General features: G+C 59.6%; 2 protein-coding genes across 2 annotated transcripts; one reads left to right on the top strand and one right to left on the bottom strand.

The window, feature by feature from the left end:
* Nucleotides 1–1,063: 1,063 nt before the first annotated feature.
* ABHD12B (abhydrolase domain containing 12B) lies at nucleotides 1,064–6,368 on the top strand. The gene is made up of 13 exons (XM_021538461.4): nucleotides 1,064–1,151; nucleotides 2,729–2,856; nucleotides 3,260–3,362; nucleotides 3,443–3,562; nucleotides 3,868–3,898; nucleotides 4,056–4,101; nucleotides 4,192–4,321; nucleotides 4,538–4,578; nucleotides 4,780–4,859; nucleotides 4,979–5,061; nucleotides 5,560–5,638; nucleotides 5,768–5,892; nucleotides 6,231–6,368. Exons 1-13 carry the CDS (start codon nucleotides 1,072–1,074, stop codon nucleotides 6,250–6,252), a joined length of 1,068 nt encoding a protein of 355 aa, XP_021394136.4. The 5' UTR covers nucleotides 1,064–1,071; the 3' UTR covers nucleotides 6,253–6,368.
* PYGL (glycogen phosphorylase L) lies at nucleotides 6,192–19,308 on the bottom strand. Its single transcript, XM_021538459.4, has 20 exons — nucleotides 18,966–19,308; nucleotides 17,580–17,681; nucleotides 16,231–16,309; nucleotides 15,895–15,998; nucleotides 14,480–14,611; nucleotides 13,765–13,876; nucleotides 13,607–13,689; nucleotides 12,651–12,794; nucleotides 12,433–12,525; nucleotides 12,068–12,214; nucleotides 11,317–11,480; nucleotides 11,100–11,214; nucleotides 10,358–10,459; nucleotides 10,131–10,278; nucleotides 9,996–10,054; nucleotides 9,193–9,334; nucleotides 8,865–9,072; nucleotides 8,654–8,788; nucleotides 7,509–7,575; nucleotides 6,192–7,033 (listed from the first exon to the last, which is right to left on the bottom strand). Exons 1-20 carry the CDS (start codon nucleotides 19,206–19,208, stop codon nucleotides 6,845–6,847), a joined length of 2,568 nt encoding a protein of 855 aa, XP_021394134.1. The 5' UTR covers nucleotides 19,209–19,308; the 3' UTR covers nucleotides 6,192–6,844.
* Between the last annotated feature and the right edge of the window lie 1,681 nt (nucleotides 19,309–20,989).

Genomic DNA, 20,989 nt, shown 5'->3' with positions numbered 1-20,989 from the left:
TAGACCCAACCAGCGTGGGGGACAAGGGGATGACACTGTGCCAGAGACCCCTGTACCCAGCCAGCGTGGGGGACAAGGGGATGCCACCATGTCAGAGACCCCTGTGACCCGGCCAGCCTGGGGGACAAGGGGATGTCACCGTACCAGAGACCCCTGTGACCCGGCCAGCTTGGGGGACAAGGGGATGCCACCATGCCAGAGACCCCGGCCAGCATGAGGGACAAGGGGATGCCACCGTGCCAGAGACCCCTGTGACCCGGCCAGCATGAGGGACAAGGGGATGCCACCGTGCCAGAGACCCCTGTGACCCGGCCAGCATGAGGGACAAGGGGATGCCACCCAGCCAGCGTGGGGGACAAGGGGATGCCACCCTGCCAGAGACCCCTGTGACCCGGCCAGCATGAGGGACAAGGGGATGCCACCATGCCAGAGACCCCGGCCAGCATGAGGGACAAGGGGATGCCACCATGCCAGAGACCCCTGTGACCCGGCCAGCATGAGGGACAAGGGGATGCCACCGTGCCAGAGACCCCTGTGACCCGGCCAGCATGAGGGACAAGGGGATGCCACCCAGCCAGCGTGGGGGACAAGGGGATGCCACCCTGCCAGAGACCCCTGTGACCCGGCCAGCATGAGGGACAAGGGGATGCCACCATGTCAGAGACCCCTGTGACCCGGCCAGCATGAGGGACAAGGGGATGCCACCCTGCCAGAGACCCCTGTGACCCGGCCAGCCTGGGGGACAGGGCTGCACCTGGCTGGGTCCCCCAGTCCCACGGTGACCCCGCGGGTGGCCCCGTCCCTGTCCCCAATGGGCGTGACCAATGGGCGTGACCAATGGGCGTGACCAATGGGCGCGGCCAATGGGCGTGACCAATGGGCGTGTCCAATGGGCGTGACCAATAGTCGTGTCCAATGAGCGCGACCAATGGGCGCGACCAATGGGCGTGACCAATGGGCGTGACCAATGGGCGTGACCAATGGGCGCGGCCAATGGGCGCGGCCAATGGGCGTGCCGGGAGCCAGGGCCGTGTCCCCGTGACGTGGGCGTGGCCTGCCGCGCGCACAGCGATGCGGCGGCGCGGCGGGGACGGCGGCAGCGGCGACACTGGCCGGGCGGACGGCAGGCTCGGCGCGGCCCGGCACGGGCGGTGAGTACCCGCCGCCCCGGGGACACCGCCGCGCTCCCTGTCCCCCGTGGCCGTCCCCCGTGCTGTGGCTGTGTCCCCGCCCCGCGGCCGTGCTGCCCCGCCGGGGCTGTCACCCCGGCCTCTCCCGTGTCCCCACGCCGCGGCCTGGCCGCCCTGCCGGGCCGTGTCCCCGCCTCTGTCGCCGCTGCCGTGGCCGTGTCCCCGTGGGGCCGGCGCGGGCCCGTGCGGTGGCCGTGTCCCCGTGTCACCCTGCCAGCACCGGGGCCCCGTGCGGTGGCCGTGTCCCCGTGTCACCCTGCCGTGTCCCGGTGCCGCGCTGTGGCTTGTCACCCTGCCTTGTCCCTTGTGTCCCCGCGGTCCCCGGGCCGGTGCTCACCTGCGGCAGGTGCTGTGCGAGGCCACCGGGCATTCCCGGCTGTTCCGTCGTGTCCCGTGTCCTGGGGGAAAACCGGGATTTGAGGAGCTGCCCGTGCCTCCAGCACAGCTCCTGCCATCCTACACCATCCTGGGCCTGTCCCCATTCCTTGGGGACCGGTGCCATCATGCCCTGGCACCCCTTGGGCATTCCTTCCTTCGGGCCCTGCAGCATTCCCAGGGCAGGGAATGGTCCGGCTGCTTTCTGGGCTGGCAGGGACTGAGCTGTGCCTGGCTCCCATCACAAACCTCTGTCCCAAATCCCCCATGCCCGGACTGATTTCCCCATCACCATTAACCCAGAGGGAAAGCTGCAGCTCTTGGCTTCCCTTTCCCACCTGGGGGCTGGGGCTCGCTGCTGGGGCTGGCTATGGGGTCACTTGTGGGGTTTTAGGGTCAGCAGTGGTGTCCTGGGGTCACTTGTGGGGTCACTTAGAGGTTTCGGTGTTCTGGGATCACTTGTGGGGCAGCGAGGGCTGGATTGGGGCTACTTATGGGTCACTTATGGGGTTTGGAGGGTACTTGTGGGTCACTAATGGGGTTTTAGGATCACTTATGAGTCACTTACGTGTTGCTACAGGTCTGGGGTCACTTGTGGGTCACTGATGGGGTTTTGGGGTCACTTGTGGGGCAGCAAGGCCTGGTTTGAGCAGAACTGTGGGGCGGCCCTGGAATGACAGGGCACTGTTGGAGCACTGGTGGCACTGGGGGACATCACCCCCAGGCTCCTTTCCCTCCTTCCTCCTTGTCCCTGGAGTATTGCAGCAGCTCCTGGTGCCAGGCTCGGGGCACATCCGTGGCTGTGCCGTGCCAGGCAGGGCCGGGAGTGTTGTCACCGAGTATCGATTGCTCCTTATTGCAGGTTTGACTTGCAGCACCCAGCCCTGGCACGTTCCCTGCCCTTCCTGCCTCCCGGCGCCCCGTGCCAGGGCGTGGGGACCACATCAGAGCCTGTGTCACCCTTTGTCACGGCTCAGACACCTTGGCTCCGTCCCCACATCCAACACCCATGTGGGGATCCAATTCCCGCTCCCAGAGGGGTTGGAATCAGTAAAGAGCTGCGTGCAAGCCTCGTGGCTGGGATTGGGAATGGGGAACCTGCTGTGCTGCACCCCAAATCGCTTGGGGTGGGAGGGGATGTGCTGACGGAGCCTCCCCGGCAGGGCCCGGCGCTCGTGGCTGCCATGGCTGCGCTCCATCCTGCTGGCCCCGCTCCTCTCCTGCGCCGCCGTGCCCTTCCTCGTCCGCCTCTTCCCCAGCGTGCTCACCAAATTCGTCTACCTGAACTTCCGTGAGTATCCCAACATTCAGCTGGCTGCTGCAGACCCCCACCCCCCCAGCCCCAAAACGTGGGTGGCACCGTGCCAGGGTGGCACCGGGACAGCGTTTGGTCCCACTCCTGCTGTGCCCCGGGCTTGCAGAGGAGGCACCGAGGGATCTCTGCCTGTGTTTTGCAAGCTCTGAGGAGGTGGTGCTGCCGACCCTGTTTGCTGCCTGCAGCCACAACACGCCCGGGCAGGCTCAGCATCAGCAGGGCTGGAAATTCGGGTGGGAGGAGATGGCAGAGGGTTCAGCTCGTCTGCCTCAGCACGGCCCTTGATAATTTAAAACAAATTACACGCTGATTTGGCAAGAACTGTGTAAAAGCACCCGGCTGGGAGGATTGTGGATGATGGCTGGGATTTCTCCATCAGTGGCCTTCCCTTTCTTCGTGGACTTTCGGCGGCCGGAGCTGCTGGTGAACAACACCATCAACCTGTACCTCACCACCGAGCCGGGCGTCACGGTTGGCATCTGGTGAGCAGGATGGCCTCAGCACCCCCCTGGGGACAGCAGCGTCCTGTTGGAGCCCCCAGGTGACCCCGCTGTCCCCCCAGGCACACGGTGCCGAGCAGCAAAGGGGCCGAGGCGCAGGGCAAGGGGCAGCGCTGGTACGAGGAGGCTCTCGCTGATGCTCACCCCGTGATCATCTACCTGCACGGCAATGGGGGCACCAGGTGAGGTCCTGAGCTGCTGCTGCAGCGCCAGGAGCAGGGCAGCAGGGCTGCTCTGAGGTGAGAAGCAGCAAAGTCCATGCAGCAGCCAGCCCTGCTGAGGGGCCGGGGCTGCTGCGGAGGTCTCTGACCCCAGCAAGTCAAGGAGAATCCCTGTAAAATAAAGGGAGAAGTTAAAATCCCCCCAGCCCACAGCATCCAGCTCCTCCCTTCTGGGATAAGGTCGCCCTGGTTCCCCTCCTGCGCTGGTGCTGGAGGGGAGGGTCCCTTGGGGTCTCCCCAAGCTCTAACCCCATTTTCCCCATCAGGGCTGCGAGTCACCGTGTCCAGTTCTTGAAGGTAAGTGGTGGCCTCTGGGGACACTGGGACCTGCTGGGAGTGAGGCTCCTGCTGGCCCTGGGGACCCCACAGAGACCCTGTGCAGAGTGAAGGGGCCATGCCCAGGGGTCCTGGGCTGCGTCCCCTGCCAGGGCATAACCCAGTGCTGCTCTGACAGACGATGGGGGCTGCTGACTTCCACATCCTGGCCCTCGACTACAGAGGTAAAGTTGTCCCCTTGCCTCCTGCTGGGTGATGCCCCTCCTGGGGCCTGTCCCCACCAGGGTTGTGACACAGAGCTGTGTCCCCCGCAGGCTATGGGGACTCCACTGGACGCCCCTCAGAGAGTGGCTTCACCACAGATGTCCTGGCACTCTATGACTGGGTGAAAGCGCGGAGTGGCAACAGCAGCATCCTCTTCTGGGGACATTCCTTGGGGACAGGGTAGGTGCAGGGGGCGGGATGGGGGCACACCAGAGCCCACCCTGTGCCCTGTGATGCTGCTGCCAGACTGGTGCCACCTGGGCATGGACCAAGGGCTTGGAGCAGCTCCTTGGTGGAAGCCCCTGCAAAGCCAAATGCAGCCAATGAGGGGAACCTGAGGGAGCTGCGTGTCCCCCCCAGCACTGCTCCCCCTCACTGTCACCTCTCCTGTCACAGGATTGCCACCAACGCAGCGAGGAAACTGCAGGAGGAGCGAGGTAAGGGCCAGCATGGGTGGGTTGTCCCCGTGCAGTGTCACCCTGGCCTGATTTTGGGGCTGCAGAGGAGATGAGGAGCCCTCCCTGTCCTCCTTGTTGGGATGGGGACATCTTGGCCCCACAGAGGGGAGTGTGGCAGCAGCCTGGCAGTGGGGACAGCCCCTCAAAGCCATGCCCACTCCCACCTCACTCTGCCCTCAGGGGTCCAGGTCGATGCTGTCGTCCTGGAGTCTCCCTACACCAACATCCGAGACGCAGCCGCCAACATCCCCATCACCAAGGTGAGCCCGGGGGCTCTGCCCCTGGGGTCCCCCAGCAGTGTCAGCCCCAGCTCCTGGCTGTCCCCCTCACAGCTGAATCCGAGCCACGCTCTAGCACCCCCAAACTCTCTCCCTGCCAGATCTACCGGCAGCTCCCGGGCTTCGAGTACCTCATCCTGGACTCCATGGCTCGGGCTGGGATGTTCTTCAGCAGTGATGAGAAGTGAGTTCCTGGTGGGAAGGGGCACAGCAGACCCCAGGGGCTGTGGGAATGATGCCAGGACCACCTGGCTGAGGAGAGGTGTTAATCACCCCGTTGAAATTCCTGCCCTCCTGTGTTTACCCAGCTTACTCATCCTTCAAAAATGACTTTTTATTTGCACAATGTCAGGTATCGGTTTGATTATTGAGCAAAGTCCACAAACCACCATCCTTTTTTTGGCACTCCTGTTTCTTGTAGTACACAGAGCCTGCCCAAAATCCCTTTGATTTATGGATGCTTTTGAAACCTGGTGACCCTATAATTGTGGGTTAAGGTGATTAAGGTGCTTGGTGCTGCCACGCCAGGGCAGGCAGCATGGGCATCACCCCGGTGGGCATGAGGATGGCTCTGAGGGGCAGTGCTGGGGGGGGTCAGGGTGCTGTGGGAATTTTCACAGGGATTGGGGAGGCTCCTGTTGGCTCTGGGGAGTTTCCTCAGGGCTGTGCTTGCTGCCTGCAGCGTGAAGGTGCTGGACTGCCCCCTCCTCATCCTGCATGCAGAAGATGATGGAGTCCTGCCTCCAAAGCTGGGACACAAGGTGGGCACCCGCCATGGGCTTTGAGCCTGGCTTAGGAGGCTGAAGTGGGCAGAGGGGGGGATGGCCATGCACCAGGAGGGGTTTGGGGTCCCCTGCTCGTGCAGTAACTGCGTTCCCGCCCCGTGGCAGCTCTACGAGACAGCACTCAAAGCCTACAAGGACAAATCCAAGGTGAAGTTCATTACCTTTCCCCAAAAGCTGGGCTTGGGCCACGACTACATCTCCTTCAACCCGGAGCTGCCTGCCCTGGTGAAGTAAGTGCTGCTCCACAGAAATGGGGGGGCAGAGGATGAGCCTGGGCCTCACCTTCCGCTGGCGCCTCCTCTCCTGCTGCCTGCCCCTGCTCCTTCCCCTCCCCACGGTGTTTGCTGGCATCACTTTCCGAATTTCAGTCGCTGCCCGCTGCCCTGAGCCTGTCCTCAGCCTGGGTGGCTCGGGGAGGTGGCTCTGGGGACATCAGCTCCTCTTTGCCCTGGGTGCAGAGATGCTCCAAGCCCAGCTCAGCCCCACGTGCAGGGATCACAAATCAGGTTCTTGACACAGCACAGGAGGCTCAGTGACACAGTGTGAGATTTATTACATCTTGTTGCAGAGACTTCTTAAACATGAAGTGATGCCAATTGCTGCGTGCACTGACCCCTTGCTCCCTGAAATCCACTCCAGGACCCCCCACAGGGCACTGAACTTACTCCTGTAAGTAATAAAAACTACTGAGAAACTTTTAAGTCACCCTCTGCCTCCAGGATGCTGCAGGTTACTCAAGGGATGGAGACACTGATGTGGTCTGGGCCACCAGAGCCACGACTGGGAGCATCCCATGGGACACTGGTGGGGAAACATGGGCCTGGCACCCCCGTATCCTGCTTCAGCAGCGCCTGTGAGGGCCCAGACAGCTGTATCCAGCTGCATCCAGCTGTGCTGCCCACCCCACCCCTGGCCAGCCCTCTATCCTGCATCAGCATTGCTGGAAGCAAGCCCAACCCTCCAGCAAACAGCTCCCTTCGGACTCCAGCGGCACTTTTTTTTTTTATTATTATTTTTAGCACCTAATGCAAGCAACAGGGCGGCGTGGTTTCCCTTTCCACACGAGACTTGCCTTATAAAAACCCCTCCCTCCCCTCCTGCCCACCCCTAGGGAAAGCCAGCAGCAGCAGCAGCGACGCAGAGACTCGGACAGCAGAGAGAATTTTACAGCGCTGGCGTCCCCTACGCTGCGGTGCCGTTGGGGGTCTTGTCCTGCCCCCCGTCCCGGGGCTCGTTGGGTGGGGGGATCTTCAGGTCCGAGGGCTCCACGTGCCAGATGTCCCGGGCGTACTCCTTGATGGTGCGGTCGCTGGAGAACTTGCCGGCCGCCGCGATGTTCCTGACCACCATCTTGGTCCAGGCCTTGGAGTTCTGCAGGGAATTCACAGAATTATGGGGTTGGAAGAGACCTTCCACACCATCGAGTCCAACCCAGCCCCAACAGCTCAACTCAACCCTGGCAGCCGGTGCCACATCCAGGCTTTGTTAAACACACCCAGGGATGGGGACTCCACCACCTCCCTGGACAGAACATTCCAGAGCTTTATCACCCTTTCCATGAAAATCTTTCTCCTAATATCCAACTTATATTTCGCTTGAGGCTGTGTCCTCTGCTTCTGTCAGTTCCTGGAGAAAGAGCCCAACCCCACTTCAGTAGTTGTACAGAGTGACAAGGTCACCCCTGAGTCTCCTTTTCTCCAGGCTAAAGGAGAGGGGTGGGGTTGGTCCCAAGGCTGGTTCTCAGCCAGGAATGGCCTGGGATGAGAACCAGCCTCATCTCTGAGCACGTCCCTTCTCCAGGATGTCCCAGCACGGCTCCCTGCCTTGTCCCTGGGCTGGCACTCACCAGGTACAGCTCGCTGACCTTCTCCTGGCACTTGACATAAGCCTCGTAGTCTGCAAAGACTTTAAACCTGCAGCAGTGAAGACAGGAGGGGTCAAGAGCAGGAGAAACAGGAATGCAGGCTGCCCGAGCCAAGGCATTATTTTAATACCCTTAAATCCAGGGGGTTAAACTTAAGGTTCCTTTACTCCGTTTTGATGCAAAGGAGAAATCCCCAACCAGATACTCTCAAAGAGGTGAAAATCACACAAAAGTTTACTTGCAAAAACAGAGCAAATTTAGGAAACTTTGGCAAAAAATACAACACTGAATTCAAAGTAAATACAGCACTGAATTCAATGTAAAACCGCTTATCATAGCAATGCTTAACATTAATTTAGTATTAAGCATTTACTTAGAATTTATTTAGCGTTTGCTTAGCCCGTTTAACTGGGAAACCTTTAAAACCTTAAGATGTTATGTTAAGCTCCATGAAAGGATTAAGAGAAGGAGAGAGAGAAAGCTGGAAAAGGTGCAGAAAAAACACACAGCTACTGACTTGTGGTCTCCAGCTTGGATGAGGTAGAAATTCCAAGGAAGATGTCAGGGCAAGACCGGCCATAACGCCCTCAGCCCCTTTTATACCCGTAGCCCTTCATGGGCCCGCCCCTAAGGTGGGATTTCTGGTTGCTTGACCAATCAGAGGCCGGTTAGGGCTGCCCCAGTGTGATTGATTGGCAGCTCGACCAATCAGAGGCTGGGTTAGCACAGCGCTCAGGCTGTGATTGACAGCTCTTCCCCAGCAGAGAGCCGGGCTGGACCCCAGAGCACCCCAAGAACCCCAAAACCAGCTCCAGACATGGATCTAATCCCTGCTCTGACAGGCATCCTCCCACGCAAAGCCTCTGGCCAAACTGCCTCTCCCCAAGCCTGGATGCCCTGGGAAATGCAGGGAAAGCATTTCTCCAATCCCAAGGCCCATGGCTGATCAGTGCTCTGGCCAGGAAAGCCCTTGAGATGCCTCAAACCCTCTGTAAGGGCTGTGCAGCCAAAGGCATTAATGTGACAACGCGACGATGGCCATCCACGGAGAATCCATGCCTGAGGAGCATCATCCATGTGCAACCACGGTCCCAGCCCAGGGGATGGATGGCAGCCCAGGACCTCACCTGTCGTGGTGGAAGAGCATGTTGACCACGTCGTTGAAGAGGTTGGGGTCTTTTGGGGAGAAGAAGCCACTTTTAATCTGGTCAACAGCCTGTTTCAGCTCGGGGAGCCGCTCGTAGTAGAGCTGGGCGTTGTACCTGAGGGAAGGAGGCCATAAAACGCTGCTGCCGCAGGTACCTGGGGTGGCAGCCCTGTGGCATTGCCAGCTCTCACCCCTTCCTGTCCAGCTCTGTGACATCCTCCACCCTCATGCCAAAGATGAACAGGTTTTCCTCTCCAGCCTCCTCGGCCATCTCCACGTTGGCACCATCCATGGTGCCGATGGTCAGAGCCCCGTTCAGCATGAACTTCATGTTGCCCGTTCCCGAGGCCTCGGTGCCCGCCGTGGAGATCTGCTCCGACAGGTCGGTCGCAGGGATCACTGCCAACAAAACACAAGGACACAAGGGGCTCCTGGTGACCAGCTTTGGGTTTGTTTCCTGCTGAAAGAGCACGGTGGGAGACACCAGATGGAGGGACACCCCCTCCCCACAGCATGTACCTTTCTCTGCCAGGGACACCCTGTAGTTCTCCAGGAAGATGACCTTCAGCTTGTTGCCCACCACGGGGTCGTTGTTCACCACCTGAGCCACGGCGTTAATGAGCTTGATGATCATTTTAGCCATGTGGTATCCTGGGGCAGCCTGGGAGAAAAGGCACAGGGGAGCCAGGAGGGCTGGAGCCAGGGGCAGGTGAAGCACACCTTGCTCCCAGCATCCAGGGAACAGCCTGTTCATCCCTGTTCCCGTTACCTAACCAACACGTGTTGCACCACAACATTTCTGGGGGCTTCCATGAGCACACACAGCAGATGGTTGTCCAAACCCCACCCAAACTTGCTGGAGTTGAAGCATCAGTGCTACTCCAGTGTTTCTTGGACGACTTAATGGACTTAGCAGCATGGAATCATGGAATTAAGTTGGAAAAGCCCTCGAATCCAACCATTCCCCCTGCACTGTCAAGGTCACCACTGACCCATGTCCCCAAGTTCCACATCCACATGTCTTTTAAGTTCCTCCAGGAATGAGGGCTCCACCACTGCCCCGGGCAGCTGTTCCAATGTCTGACCACCCTTTTGATGATGGAATTTTTCTTAATATCCCATCTAAACCCCCCTCGGCACAGCTTGAGGCTGTTTCCTCTGTCATATCCGTCGTTCCCTGGGAGAAGAGCCTGACCCCTGCCAGCTGCACCCTCCTGTCAGGGAGTTGTGGAGACGTGGCCCCATGAGACATCTGCCCCCACATCCCCCAGGACACTTCCAAAGATTTCCCCAAGATCTCTAAAACTCCTGACCCAACTTACCTTGCCTCCAATGATGACTGTCCTGGGCACAAACAGCTTTGCAGGATCCCTCCTGATTCCTGGAGGAAACAGCAGTGTTGCTGTGGGATCTGGGGCACCGGGATGCTGCTGCAGCCCTGGGACACCCTGGCTTACGGTTGTACATGGTGATGATGTGCAGGCAGTTCATCAGCTGCCGCTTGTACTCGTGGATCCTCTTCACGTGCACGTCGAACATGGAGGAAGGGTTGATCTTCACCTTGTACTCCTTCTCCAGGTACAGCGCGAACTTCACCTTGTTCTCCTGGGCCAGGCCAGGGGCCACGTCAGCCCTCAGGCAGCACCAGCCCCTCCTCTCAGCTCCCCCTGCCCACGCCCCTCACCTGCTTCACTTTGGCCACCTCCCGGATGAAGAGGTCGTCCTCCACAAACTTGTGCAGCTTGGTCAGCTGGCTCAGGTCCCGCACGTAGTCTTCCCCGATTTTCTGCAACGGGAGCAAGGTGCTGAATGGGAATTCCCATGCTGATGGTGGGATAGTTTGGGTTGGAAGAGATCTTGAACATCATCCAGTTCCACCCCTTGCCATGGGCAGGGACAACTTCCACTATCAGAGGTTGCTCCAAGCCCTGTCCAGCCTGGCCTTGGATATTTCCAGGGATCCAGGGGCAGACACAGCTTCTCTGGGTACCCTGTGCCAGGGCCTCACCATCCTTACAGGGAACAATTTCTCTCCAATATCCCATCTAACCCTGTCCTCTGTCAGTTTACATCCATTCCCTTCTCCTGTCACTCCATCCCTTTTACCAAGTCCCTCTCCAGCTCTCCTGGAGTCCCTCTAGACACTTGAAGGGGCTCTAATGTCTCCCTGAAGCTGAATACTCCCAGCTAGGCAGAGCCAGCAGCATCTCCATGGCCTCCTTGGAATTGTTCCAGCACCTCCACATCCTTATGCTGTTGGAGAGCCCAGGGCTGAAGGCAGCTCTGCAGGTGAGGTCTCACCCGAGCGGAGCAGAGGGGCAGCATCCCCTCCCTTGACCCTCAACTCCTCAACCACCCAGAAGATGGGAATGGCCGAGGCTCTCAGGGCTCAGCAGGGAAGGGTCGGTGGCCCCCCGTGCTGGTACCTCCGCGATGAGCTCGGCCAGCCCCGGGTTGCAGAGCAGGAGCCAGCGCCGCGGCGTGATCCCGTTGGTCTTGTTCTGGAACTTCTCCGGCTCCAGCGCCGCGAAGTCCTCGAATCTGCGAGGGCGAGGACGGCCCCAGCTCCAGCCTCGCCCACCTGGCACCACCACCCCTCCCCAGGCGAGGGGGACCCATCAGCACCTCCCCACCCTCGCTCACACTTGAGTCTTGACGATCTCGGAGTGGATCTTGGCCACGCCGTTGACGGCGTGGGAGCCCACGATGCAGAGATGGGCCATGTTGATCCTCTTGGTGTCCCCCTCCTCGATCAGGGACATCCTCCGCAGCCGGTCCACGTCGTTGGGGAACAGGGACGCGATGTGCTGCCGGTGGAGCCGGGGAGGTGGTGAAAGGTGGTGGCGCTGAGGGATGTCCCACCCCACGGCTTACGAGGAGGGGCCGTGGCAATGTCCCCAGTGCATCTGACACCAGCCAGAGCGGTGGCTTTGACTCTGCTGTGGTGGTGCAAACTCCCTCCAAAGGGAGCCCTTCCTCAGCACGGATGGCTCTGGATAGAAGGGTTCCCCCCCAAGCTGCCACACAGGGGGTTTGGGGGTACACACTTGGCCAGTGAGGCCATTTTGGCCAAAGCCTTGTGCTACCAGGACCAGGAGGTCAAACCACCATCTCCTCTGCACTCCCAACATCATCTTTCCCAGGATGAATTTAGCACTTAGGAAGTAAAGAAATGCCAGCTCTGAAGTCCCTGAAGCAACAGGTAAAGCCTCTCAACAGTCAATAATGCAGGATGGCAATGTGCTGGTGGGAAAGGGCTGTCCTGCACATCAACTTCCCAAAATTAGCAGCTGGAATCCCCCAGCCACACACCCAACACCATCAGTTTGTGCACGCCCCTCATCCTGACAGCACATCCCTGTCCCCTCTGCGGAGCAGGCCCCCAGGCACTCACATCCAGGTGTCTCTGGTTGATCTCGTAGATGATCTGCAGGTGCCTGGGGAGCAGCATCTCCACCAGGTCCACGGGCCAGCGCTCCAGGGCCTCGGGAAGCACCGTGTGGTTGGTGTAGGCAAAGGTCCTTTTGGTGATGTCCCAGGCCTGGCAGGGAAGAGCCAGTGCTCAGTCACACCTCACGTGCCAGAACCCACCCTTGGACCTCTCACCACGCTCGGCAGCACGACCCAGCCGGCTCCTCCCAGTGCACACCAGTTAAACCCAGCCTGACTGCTCCACATCATTCCCAGCAGCCTCAAAACTGGCTCCTCCACCATGGGCAGGTGGGTGCAAGTGCAGGAGACCAGGTGGGGTGTCCCTACCTTATCCCACGGCAGCTTCTCGATGTCCACGAAAATCCTCATCAGCTCAGGGATGGCCATGGCGGGGTGCGTGTCATTCAGCTGGATGGCAACCTGGGAGAGCAGGGTGGCACGTGGGGACGCAGCGGGGACACTGGGAACCCCCACAAACACCTTCATCCTCTGGGAGGTGTTGAAACAAGCTCCAGGGCAGAGGTGAGAGCAGCCCTGGCTCGTACCTGGTCTGGGAAGGAATCAAACACGGTCCGGACGCTGTCCGTGCTCCCGAATTTGGATGCTTTGAAGCGGCGGATGATGTCCTGGAGGGTGGCAGCCACGACAAAGTACTCCTGCTTCAGCCTCAGCTCCTTTCCTTCAAAAAACTGCGGGCAGAGGAGCAGGGAACTGCAGGATTCCCACGGGATTCACTGCACTTCCCAGGGAAGGTTTTCCCAGGGTGTGACCCCTCTGTGCTTCCCCTAGTTGTAACCCCAAGCTCTTCTTGCTTCCCAGATTCCAGCACAAGGGTTTGGGATGTGCTGGCACAAACAGGTTAAATCCCATCTGAGCATTGTCAAAACCTGTTCTCCGTGGTTTGAACTTTTTGGCTGCAAGGAAAGTTACCAGGACCAGGAAGGGAAACCATAGGAGCTAGTTCCAAGAAAGGATTTCACCACCATTCATGCAGCAAAAAACAGCAGCCTGGCTGGTCTGCAAAGGAAAAGCTGCAGAGACAACCTCACCACTGGAGCTGCAGTGCCCCCAGCTCTCCTCACCAGCTGGAAAATGATTAAGTGGGGAAAAAACCATCAGGACCTGCCTCAAATAGGCTGAACAGCAATGAGATCCTCCTTTATTTTTTTTTTTTTTTTCCCTGCTCCATGGCTTGGTTTGTGGCTGGTGAAGGGTTGTGAAGGGTTGCTCTATGCCAGCTTGGCAGGAACTCCCAGAGCAAGAGGGCTGGGGTGCAAACAGCAATGTGAGGCACAACCTCCAGTCCCGGGGTTGCAAAGGGCCACCAGGGTAACACCAGCAGCGTTCAGCAGTTGGCTTTTAATTAATATTCTTAGATTCAAGGAACGTTTCTGCAGCAGGGCCTGCAGCATCCTGTGAGTGAGGGGCTGCTCCCTTTCCCCCTCCACCTGGACACTCTTTATCCATCCCTAAAATGGATGGTGAAAACACCGGGACTCACGTTGTCGTTGGGGTAGAGCACCCGGGAGATGTTCTCCGCCAGGTTCCTGTCCAGCACGGCCTGGATGTAGTCCCCGACGTTGACTGGGGGGCAGCAGAGGGGTGAGGTGGGCATGGTGGGACCCCCTCAGCTCTCCCCACCCCTCAGCTCCCACTTACAGTCGCGCAGGTTGAAGTCGTTGGGCGCGCGGGCCGACCACAGCCGCATGGTGTTGACGGTGTTGTTCATGTACCCGGGCACGGGCGTGTCGTAGGGCAGTGCCAGCACCACCTGTGACATCCCCAGGGCAGCTGGAATTGGGCTGGGATCCCCCCGTGCTCCCCCCAAAGCCCTCCCATCCCACTGAGCCTCCTGCTTCAGGGCTGAGCTCAGGGTGGTGTCCCTGCAGGGGTGGGGATGTCCCCTCTGCATGGGGACGCCCCTCTGGCTCTGCCTGCTGGCTGGTGTCTGCCAGAAGTGCTCAGGGCATGAGGAGGTGCTTGTAAAGGTCAGGAGCAGCTTAATTTAGGTTTAACTTATTCCTTCTGCAGCTGCTTTTGGTATTTTGTAGAATCGCTGAATGGTTTGGGTTGGAAGGGACCTTAACGTCCATCTTATTCCAACCCCCTGCCATGGGCAGGGACACTTCCCACTAGACCAGATTCCTCCAAGCTCCATCCAGCCTGGCCTTGGACACTTCCAGGGATGGAGAGCTCAGCTGCAGATGTGGAGCAGCCAAATCTGTCCTCATCCCTGTGTCCATCTCGCCCCACTGCCTTTTCCACCCCAGCCCAAACCTTCCCGGCAGAGATTCTGCAGGACTCATCCCTGGGCTGCAGCCACCCAAATGGCAGGACAAGCCATGCCAGGGACATTCCTATCCCCAACCCTTACCTGGGTGTCGATCCACTTGGCACCAGAGGCAGAGTGCTCCACCCGGCCGTAGAAGTGCACGGGCAGCATGTACTCGGGTCGGGCTTTCTCCCAGGGATTGCCGTGCCGGAGCCAGTCATCAGCTTCCTCCACCTGCCACAGGGAGCCAGAGCAGGGACAGGGTCACCCAGCCCTGGGGACCTCCCCTCCTGCAGGATGCCTGGGGCAGGATGGCTGGGAAAGCTCTGGATGTGCCCACCCTAAACATGGATTTTGGCACTGCTGGATCAGCCTGGAGGCACCACCCTGGACTCCGGGGTGTCCGTGCCTTCCATGGGGATGGGACAAACCCAAGGGGCACTGCTAACGTTGCATTTCCAAACCAGCCCCTTCCAGCAGAGGAACACGACTGCTCTGTCCTCACCCGCTCCAGGCAGCCGTGGAGCAGCTCCTGGGGTGGCCCTGAGCAAGGCCAGCCTTGGCCTTGGGACAAGGGATGGAGCTGTGAGCTTGCACTGGTTGAAGAAGTTAAATTTGTTCACGAAAATGTCTGTCAAATTTTAAATATCACAGCAGCAGCCTCCGAGCTGAGGGGAAGTGTCTGTACCCCCCAGTCTGAGGGGGAGGAGGTGAATGTGGGGCTCCAGCTGTGCCCAAGTGTCAGAACTCAAGATGTCCCTCAGACATTTTTGGAGGGTCCAGGCCCAGGTCAGAAGCATTTGAGAACCTGGCAGGCAGCTGCAAACAGCTGTGATTTTGGGTTTGAGCCATGGGATGAGTTACCAACTTTGCAGGTGGAACAAGCAGTCACAAAGGATTAGACAGGATAGTAAAAGTACTTACAAAGTAGAGGGAAAAAAAATTTAGTATTGTACAGGGGGGTTTTAGCACCTGTCCAGGGGGGTTTTTACTTTGTACATGGGGGTCAGAGGTTTTAAGATGGAGGAATTTTGGCCGGTCCTGTTCCTCCTCTTTCTTCTTCCTCACCTCCATGTTCTTGGTGATGTTGGCACTCACAGATTGGTTTAGAGTAGAAAAGCACCATTTAATATAGGTAATAGGCATTAGGAAAAACTATAAATATGTAACACATAATGTACCATATAAAAGACAGCAGCAGCCCTGGGCGGGGAGAAGACAAAGACGAAGATGAAGGCGAAGACAAAGAAGATGAAGACGAAGAAGATGAAAGAAGACGAAGAAGAAGAAGAAGCAGAAGAAGAAGAAGAAGAAGAAGAAGAAGAAGAAGAAGAAGAAGAAAATCTCTTAGATAACTCGCAATAAACTGCCTTGAGACCAAACAACAAGAGACTGCTGAGCCTTTCTTTGGAAGCACAGGCTGGAGGAGAGATTTTTCCACCACACGGAGCCCCTGAACCAGGCCGGGGTTCCAGCTGTGCCAGAGGACAGTGAGGACCACCCATCTCCACCCATACCTGCCACCCATCCCGGATCTTCTGGTTGAAGATGCCGTACTCGTAGCGGATGCCGTAGCCGTAGGCTGCCAGCCCCAGTGTGGCCATGGAGTCCAGGAAGCAGGCTGCCCAGGAGAGAGGAGAGCAGTGAGCTGGGCCCTCCTTGCAGCCCTGGGAGATGGATCCTCCTCCCTGGGACAGCCCCAAGCCCCACAGGGACAGGAGCTGAGGCCAGCAGCCACCCACCACCTTGTCCGTGCTGGAAAGCCTGGAGCAATAACCCCCCCGGGATGAGGAACTTCCCACAGTGGATGTAAAGCCCTCAGGGATGTGCCACCACCCGGGGGGGTCACTCACCTGCCAGCCTGCCCAGACCCCCGTTGCCCAGCCCAGCATCCTCCTCGATTTCCTCCAGCTCTTCCATGTCCAGCCCGAGCTACAGACGGGAAGAAGGAGAGGGGCTGGAGATGGTCAGGGTGCCCGGCCCCACAGAGGGGAGGCATTGTTGGCACACAGTCCCTTGCAGGTGGGCTCCAGGAGGGCTGGAAAGGCACCCAATTCCACAAGACTCATCTCTGCAGGTGGGACACTGTGATTTGAACCCACAGCAGCTGCTCTTCCCCTCAGCTGTGTCTCTGTGCCACGGCAGGAGCCATCTCCCATGTTTAAAGTCTCTCCACCAGGCTTTATAAGGAACATTCAGACCCTTGACCTCCCCATGGGCAAGATTCGGGGATGGGGGGACACCAAACTATAACCAGGGTGGTGCCTTTGTGGTTCCAGCACTTCCAAGGGCTCTGAGAGCTCATTCCCAGGCCTGCTCCCTCTCTCCATGGCAGGCACCAGGTTCCTGTTCCCTACCTGTTCCAGAACCCCCCAGCCCTTGAGGCAGCTATTCAGGTGGAATATTCCTGCACCCCCAGTACTCCTATTCCCTGAGGGAAGCCACCTGAGTGCCTTCCTGCTCCCCCTGCACCCCAATCCCCTGGGGACAGGATCCAAGTGCTGTGTTCTTGCTCCCTCAGCACCTCCATCCTCTGGAATAGGCACCCAGCTGCCCTTCCTCCCAGCTGCAGGCATTTCCCTTTAGGGTGAGAAGCACCTACACCCCTTTTCCAGGGAAATTTTAATTTTCCAGCCCAGGATGCTGTAGGAGGAAGTGTTTTTTCCTATGCAAAACTCTTTGGGAAGCTCAGGTGGAGACCTTTGGTCCATTGCCCTGCCCTGATGTCCCCTGGTAGGGGGATAAAAAATTTAACCCCCCCCCTAAAAATAAGTTCCTCTCTTTTGTAGTGTTTGCACAAAAGCTGTTCCTGCTCTTGTGCAACCACCCTGGCCACGTCTGATGACGTTGAACACAAGAGGTGACAGGCTGAGGACAAAAGGAGCCACCCAAAACCCTTTGATAACCCCAGTGCCACCTGGTGCCAGCACCCAGCCGGGCTTAATTCAAGGTTTTATTCCTCCCTGCCACTGCTCATGGCCATGAACAGCCTCATCCACAGAACCACCAGTGTCCTTCCAGGATCCTGCTGCATTCCCCAGAACACAGCTGGGCAGCTCCTGGCCTTTCTGTGGAGCAAGCCTTTATTCCCTGTGCCTCAGGGAGCAGGCTGCAGCCAAAGTAGCAAACCACTGACATTCCCAGGAGCTGGAAAACACGGATCCCTCCCTGGGCAGGTCCTCACCCCTCGTGGGATGCTCACCTGGTAGACAGCCTCGTCACAGGCATTCTGCAGCCCCAGGTTAATCATGGTGTTCTGCAGCGTCCGCCCCATGTAGAATTCCAGGGAGAGGTAATAAATCCTCTGGAAGAGAAAAGCACACCGTGGTCACCTTCCCCAGGGCTGGAGGACGCTCCCCTGGAGCTGTTGTGTGATATCTCAAAAACAAGCAGGGGAAAAACCCAGCTTCAAGGGAGCAGGGTGGTTTACACCAGAATTTCAGGCTTGTGGCTCCTGCAGCCCCCTGCCCTTTCCCAAACCGGGGTGAGGCTGTTTGGAGAAGCCTCGCTGCCCTGTCCCAGGGTGGGGACAGCTCCAGGATGGTCCCCGGTGGCAGCACGAAGTTCAGACCTTTCTCCTGCCGCTCCGGGCTGCAAAGGCACCGGAAAACCCAGCGAGCCGCTGTGCCCGGGCGGTGGCTCTGGGGACACGGGGGGGACACTGCCGCTGATCCTGCAGCCGAGCCCCGGCGTCAGCACCGGCAGGTTTTAAGGAAGGATTTAGGCTGGGGGAAGTCGCTGACTCGACAGGTTTCCCCCAGGACCTGCGCGGGGTCGGGTCGGGAATGGAGGTGGGAGAGAATCCCGGAGTCCTAAAATGGGTTGGACCACAAAGATCGCCTCGCTGCATCGCTCCTGTCACGGGCAGGATGCGCTGGGCAGGATCCGCTGGGATTGACGGGTTTGACTCCAGCAGAACCGGGAGCAGCGACTCCAGCCCCAAAACCTGCAAGAGGCTCCTTCTCCTCAGCCCTGCACAACACCGGGCAGCGCTGAGCCATCGCTGGCACGGCCCCAGCGAGGTGTTGGCATGGAGGAAATTGATGCCGACAGGGACATCCAGGTGTCAGGAGGGGGATTAGGGCTTAATCCCCCCGCGGCAGAGCCCGGAGCGAACCGGCGGGACGAGCAGCAGCAGAGCAGCTCCTGCACAAACCGGATCTCTCACGCTTGGCATCACTCGTGTTAAACAAGACCTGTTTGCGGGCTGGCTTCGGGTGCCTTTAAGCCTTTCCAATAATTCCCCCGGGAAGGCTTTGGAGTTGGTTTTGGTAGACAGCACCCACGCCGGCGCCGCGGGACAACAAACGGCGTTCCCAAGCCCTGCACCCCGCTGCCGGCCAAGCCGGGCTCTGTTTGTTTTGCAGAGCAAAGGACAGTGGCCTCGCTTGGTAAAGTCCAGTCCCTCCTCTCGGAAAAGTTACCGGAACAACCCTAAATCCACGAAAAACCGAGCCTCGCCAATCCCTCCGTTCCAGCGAGGAGGGAGGGCTCACCTCCACTCCAGCACAACCCAGGAGCCAGCGTGGGGTGCTCCCAGCACCCCGCCCTGCACGGAGGGGCTCCCCCCATCTCCCAGCGCTCCCACCTTGGGATCCTTCTCGTAGTAGTACTGCTGCGTGCGGATCCAGCGCCCCACCAGGTGGTCCCGCACGGTGTGGGCCAGGGCGAAGTAATAATCGCGTGGGGTGGCCACGTTGCGGTCCTTGACCAGCGTGAAGTGCAGGTGCCGGTTGAAGCCCCGCTTCAGCTCGGCCACGTTCTCCGCGCCCACGATGCCGCGGATGCTGATCTGCTTCCGCCGCTCCTGGTCCGACAGCGGCCGCGCCATCGCGGCGGGGCTGCGGGGACACGGGCAGGGGGCACACGGACACACGGACGGACACACGGACGGACACACGGGCTGGCCTCCGCAGCCGCGTTCCGCCTCCGCCCCGCGCTGGCGCCGCCCCGGGACGGGACGCGACGGGGACGGGCCCCGCAAAGGGCCGCCCACGCGTGGGGCGGGAGCGGGGGGACAAAGGGGGGACCCCGAGGATGGACGGAGCGCGGTGCAAAGGGGGGAATGCCGGGGATGGACGGAGGGAAGTGCGAAGGGGGAGCTCCAGGAACGTGGCCGGGGCTGGGGTGTGCAAAGGGGGACCCCGAGGGTCACAGAGGAGCGTGTCAAGGGAGGGGGACCCCGGGTATGGGCAGAGGGGTGCGCAAAAGACAGGAAGAACTCGCAGGGGCACGGAGGGGGCTGCGGAGGGGGGGATGCTGGGGGTCTCGGAGGGATGCGCAGAAAGGGGATGTGCAAAAAGATGATGTGCAAAAAGGGGATGTGCAAAAAGGGGATGTGCAAAAAGGGGATGTGCAAAGGGAGGGTGCCCCGGGCAGGTGCGGAGGAGGGGGCGCGGGGCCGGGGCAGAGCCGGAGCCCCCCGGCTTCCCCCCGGCCGCCCCCAGCGCTTCCCCACGGAGCGACCGCCCCTCGCGGGGACCGCCCCACGCGGGGCCGCCTCTCCGGGAGCACGTACGAGGAAGGTGCTGCCCGCCGGGAAAGCCCGGAAAGGGTCGGGATGTGTCCCCCCCGTGTCACGGCCCATGCTCGTGGCACGGCTCCCCGCGCGTGTCGCGGTCCCATCGCTGCGTTACGCTCCTCTCCCCGTGTCACGGCCCCTTCCTGCCCGACTGTCCCCCGCCCTCCCCCGCAGCATTTTCCCGGCCCCCTCCCTTGCCCCGCTGTCTCCTCACTGTTCTCTGCCTGCCCGCAATCCCGCTGGGAATGGCGTGGGGTCGCTTTCCCCCGCCTGCCTCCCGCACCGTGGGTGCCCGCAGGACCCTGCCCTCCCCTGCCTCCGCTTCCTCCCAAGGGCGAAAATATCCGATGTGAGCTTCCAACGCAACACTTTCTCCTCCCCCTCCTCATCCTCCTCCTCCTCCAGCCATGGCCTCCCAGGTTTTCCAGGCTGTTTTCCCTGTCCCGGCCTCATCCCCAGCAGGGTGGGCAGCAAGGCAAGGAAATGGGATTGTGCGGCTCTGCCCTGCTCAGGTGAGACCTCACCTGCAGAGCTGCATCGAGCCCTGGGGTCCAGCATCAGGAGGATGTGGAGCTGCTGGAGGGAGTCCAGAGGTGGCCACAGGGATGCTCCGAGGGCTGGAGCCCAGGCTGGGAGTGTTCCCCAGGCAGAGAGAAGCTCCAGGGTGAGCTCAGAGCCCCTTGCAGGGCCTGGAGGGGCTCCAGGAGAGCTGGAGAGGGATTTTGGGTGAAGACCTGGAGTAACAGGATGGGGAAATGGCTTCACAGTGCCACTGGGCAGGACTAGATTAGATTAGATTAGATTAGATTAGATTAGATTAGATCCATGCAGAGGCTTCCACCCAGAGAGTAACAGAATCACAGAACCATGGAATGGTTTGGCTTGGAAAGGAGTTTAAAGATCATCCAGTTCCACCCCCTGCCAAGGGCAAGGACACCTTCCACCAGCCCAGGCTGCTCCAAGCCCTGTCCAGCCTGGCCTTGGACACTTCCAGGGATGGGGCAGCTACAGGGCAACCGGTGCCAAGGCCTCACCACCCTCACAAGGAAGAATTTATTCCCAATATCTCATCTAAATCTCTCCTCTGTCAG

Source organism: Lonchura striata, chromosome 5 (genome assembly GCF_050655825.1).
Source record: "Lonchura striata isolate lonStrDom1 chromosome 5, ASM5065582v1, whole genome shotgun sequence".
In the NCBI taxonomy this organism is placed as follows: domain Eukaryota; kingdom Metazoa; phylum Chordata; class Aves; order Passeriformes; family Estrildidae; genus Lonchura; species Lonchura striata.
The sequence above is the reverse complement of the archived record's forward strand: the minus strand, read 5'-3'. Positions and strand labels throughout refer to the sequence as shown.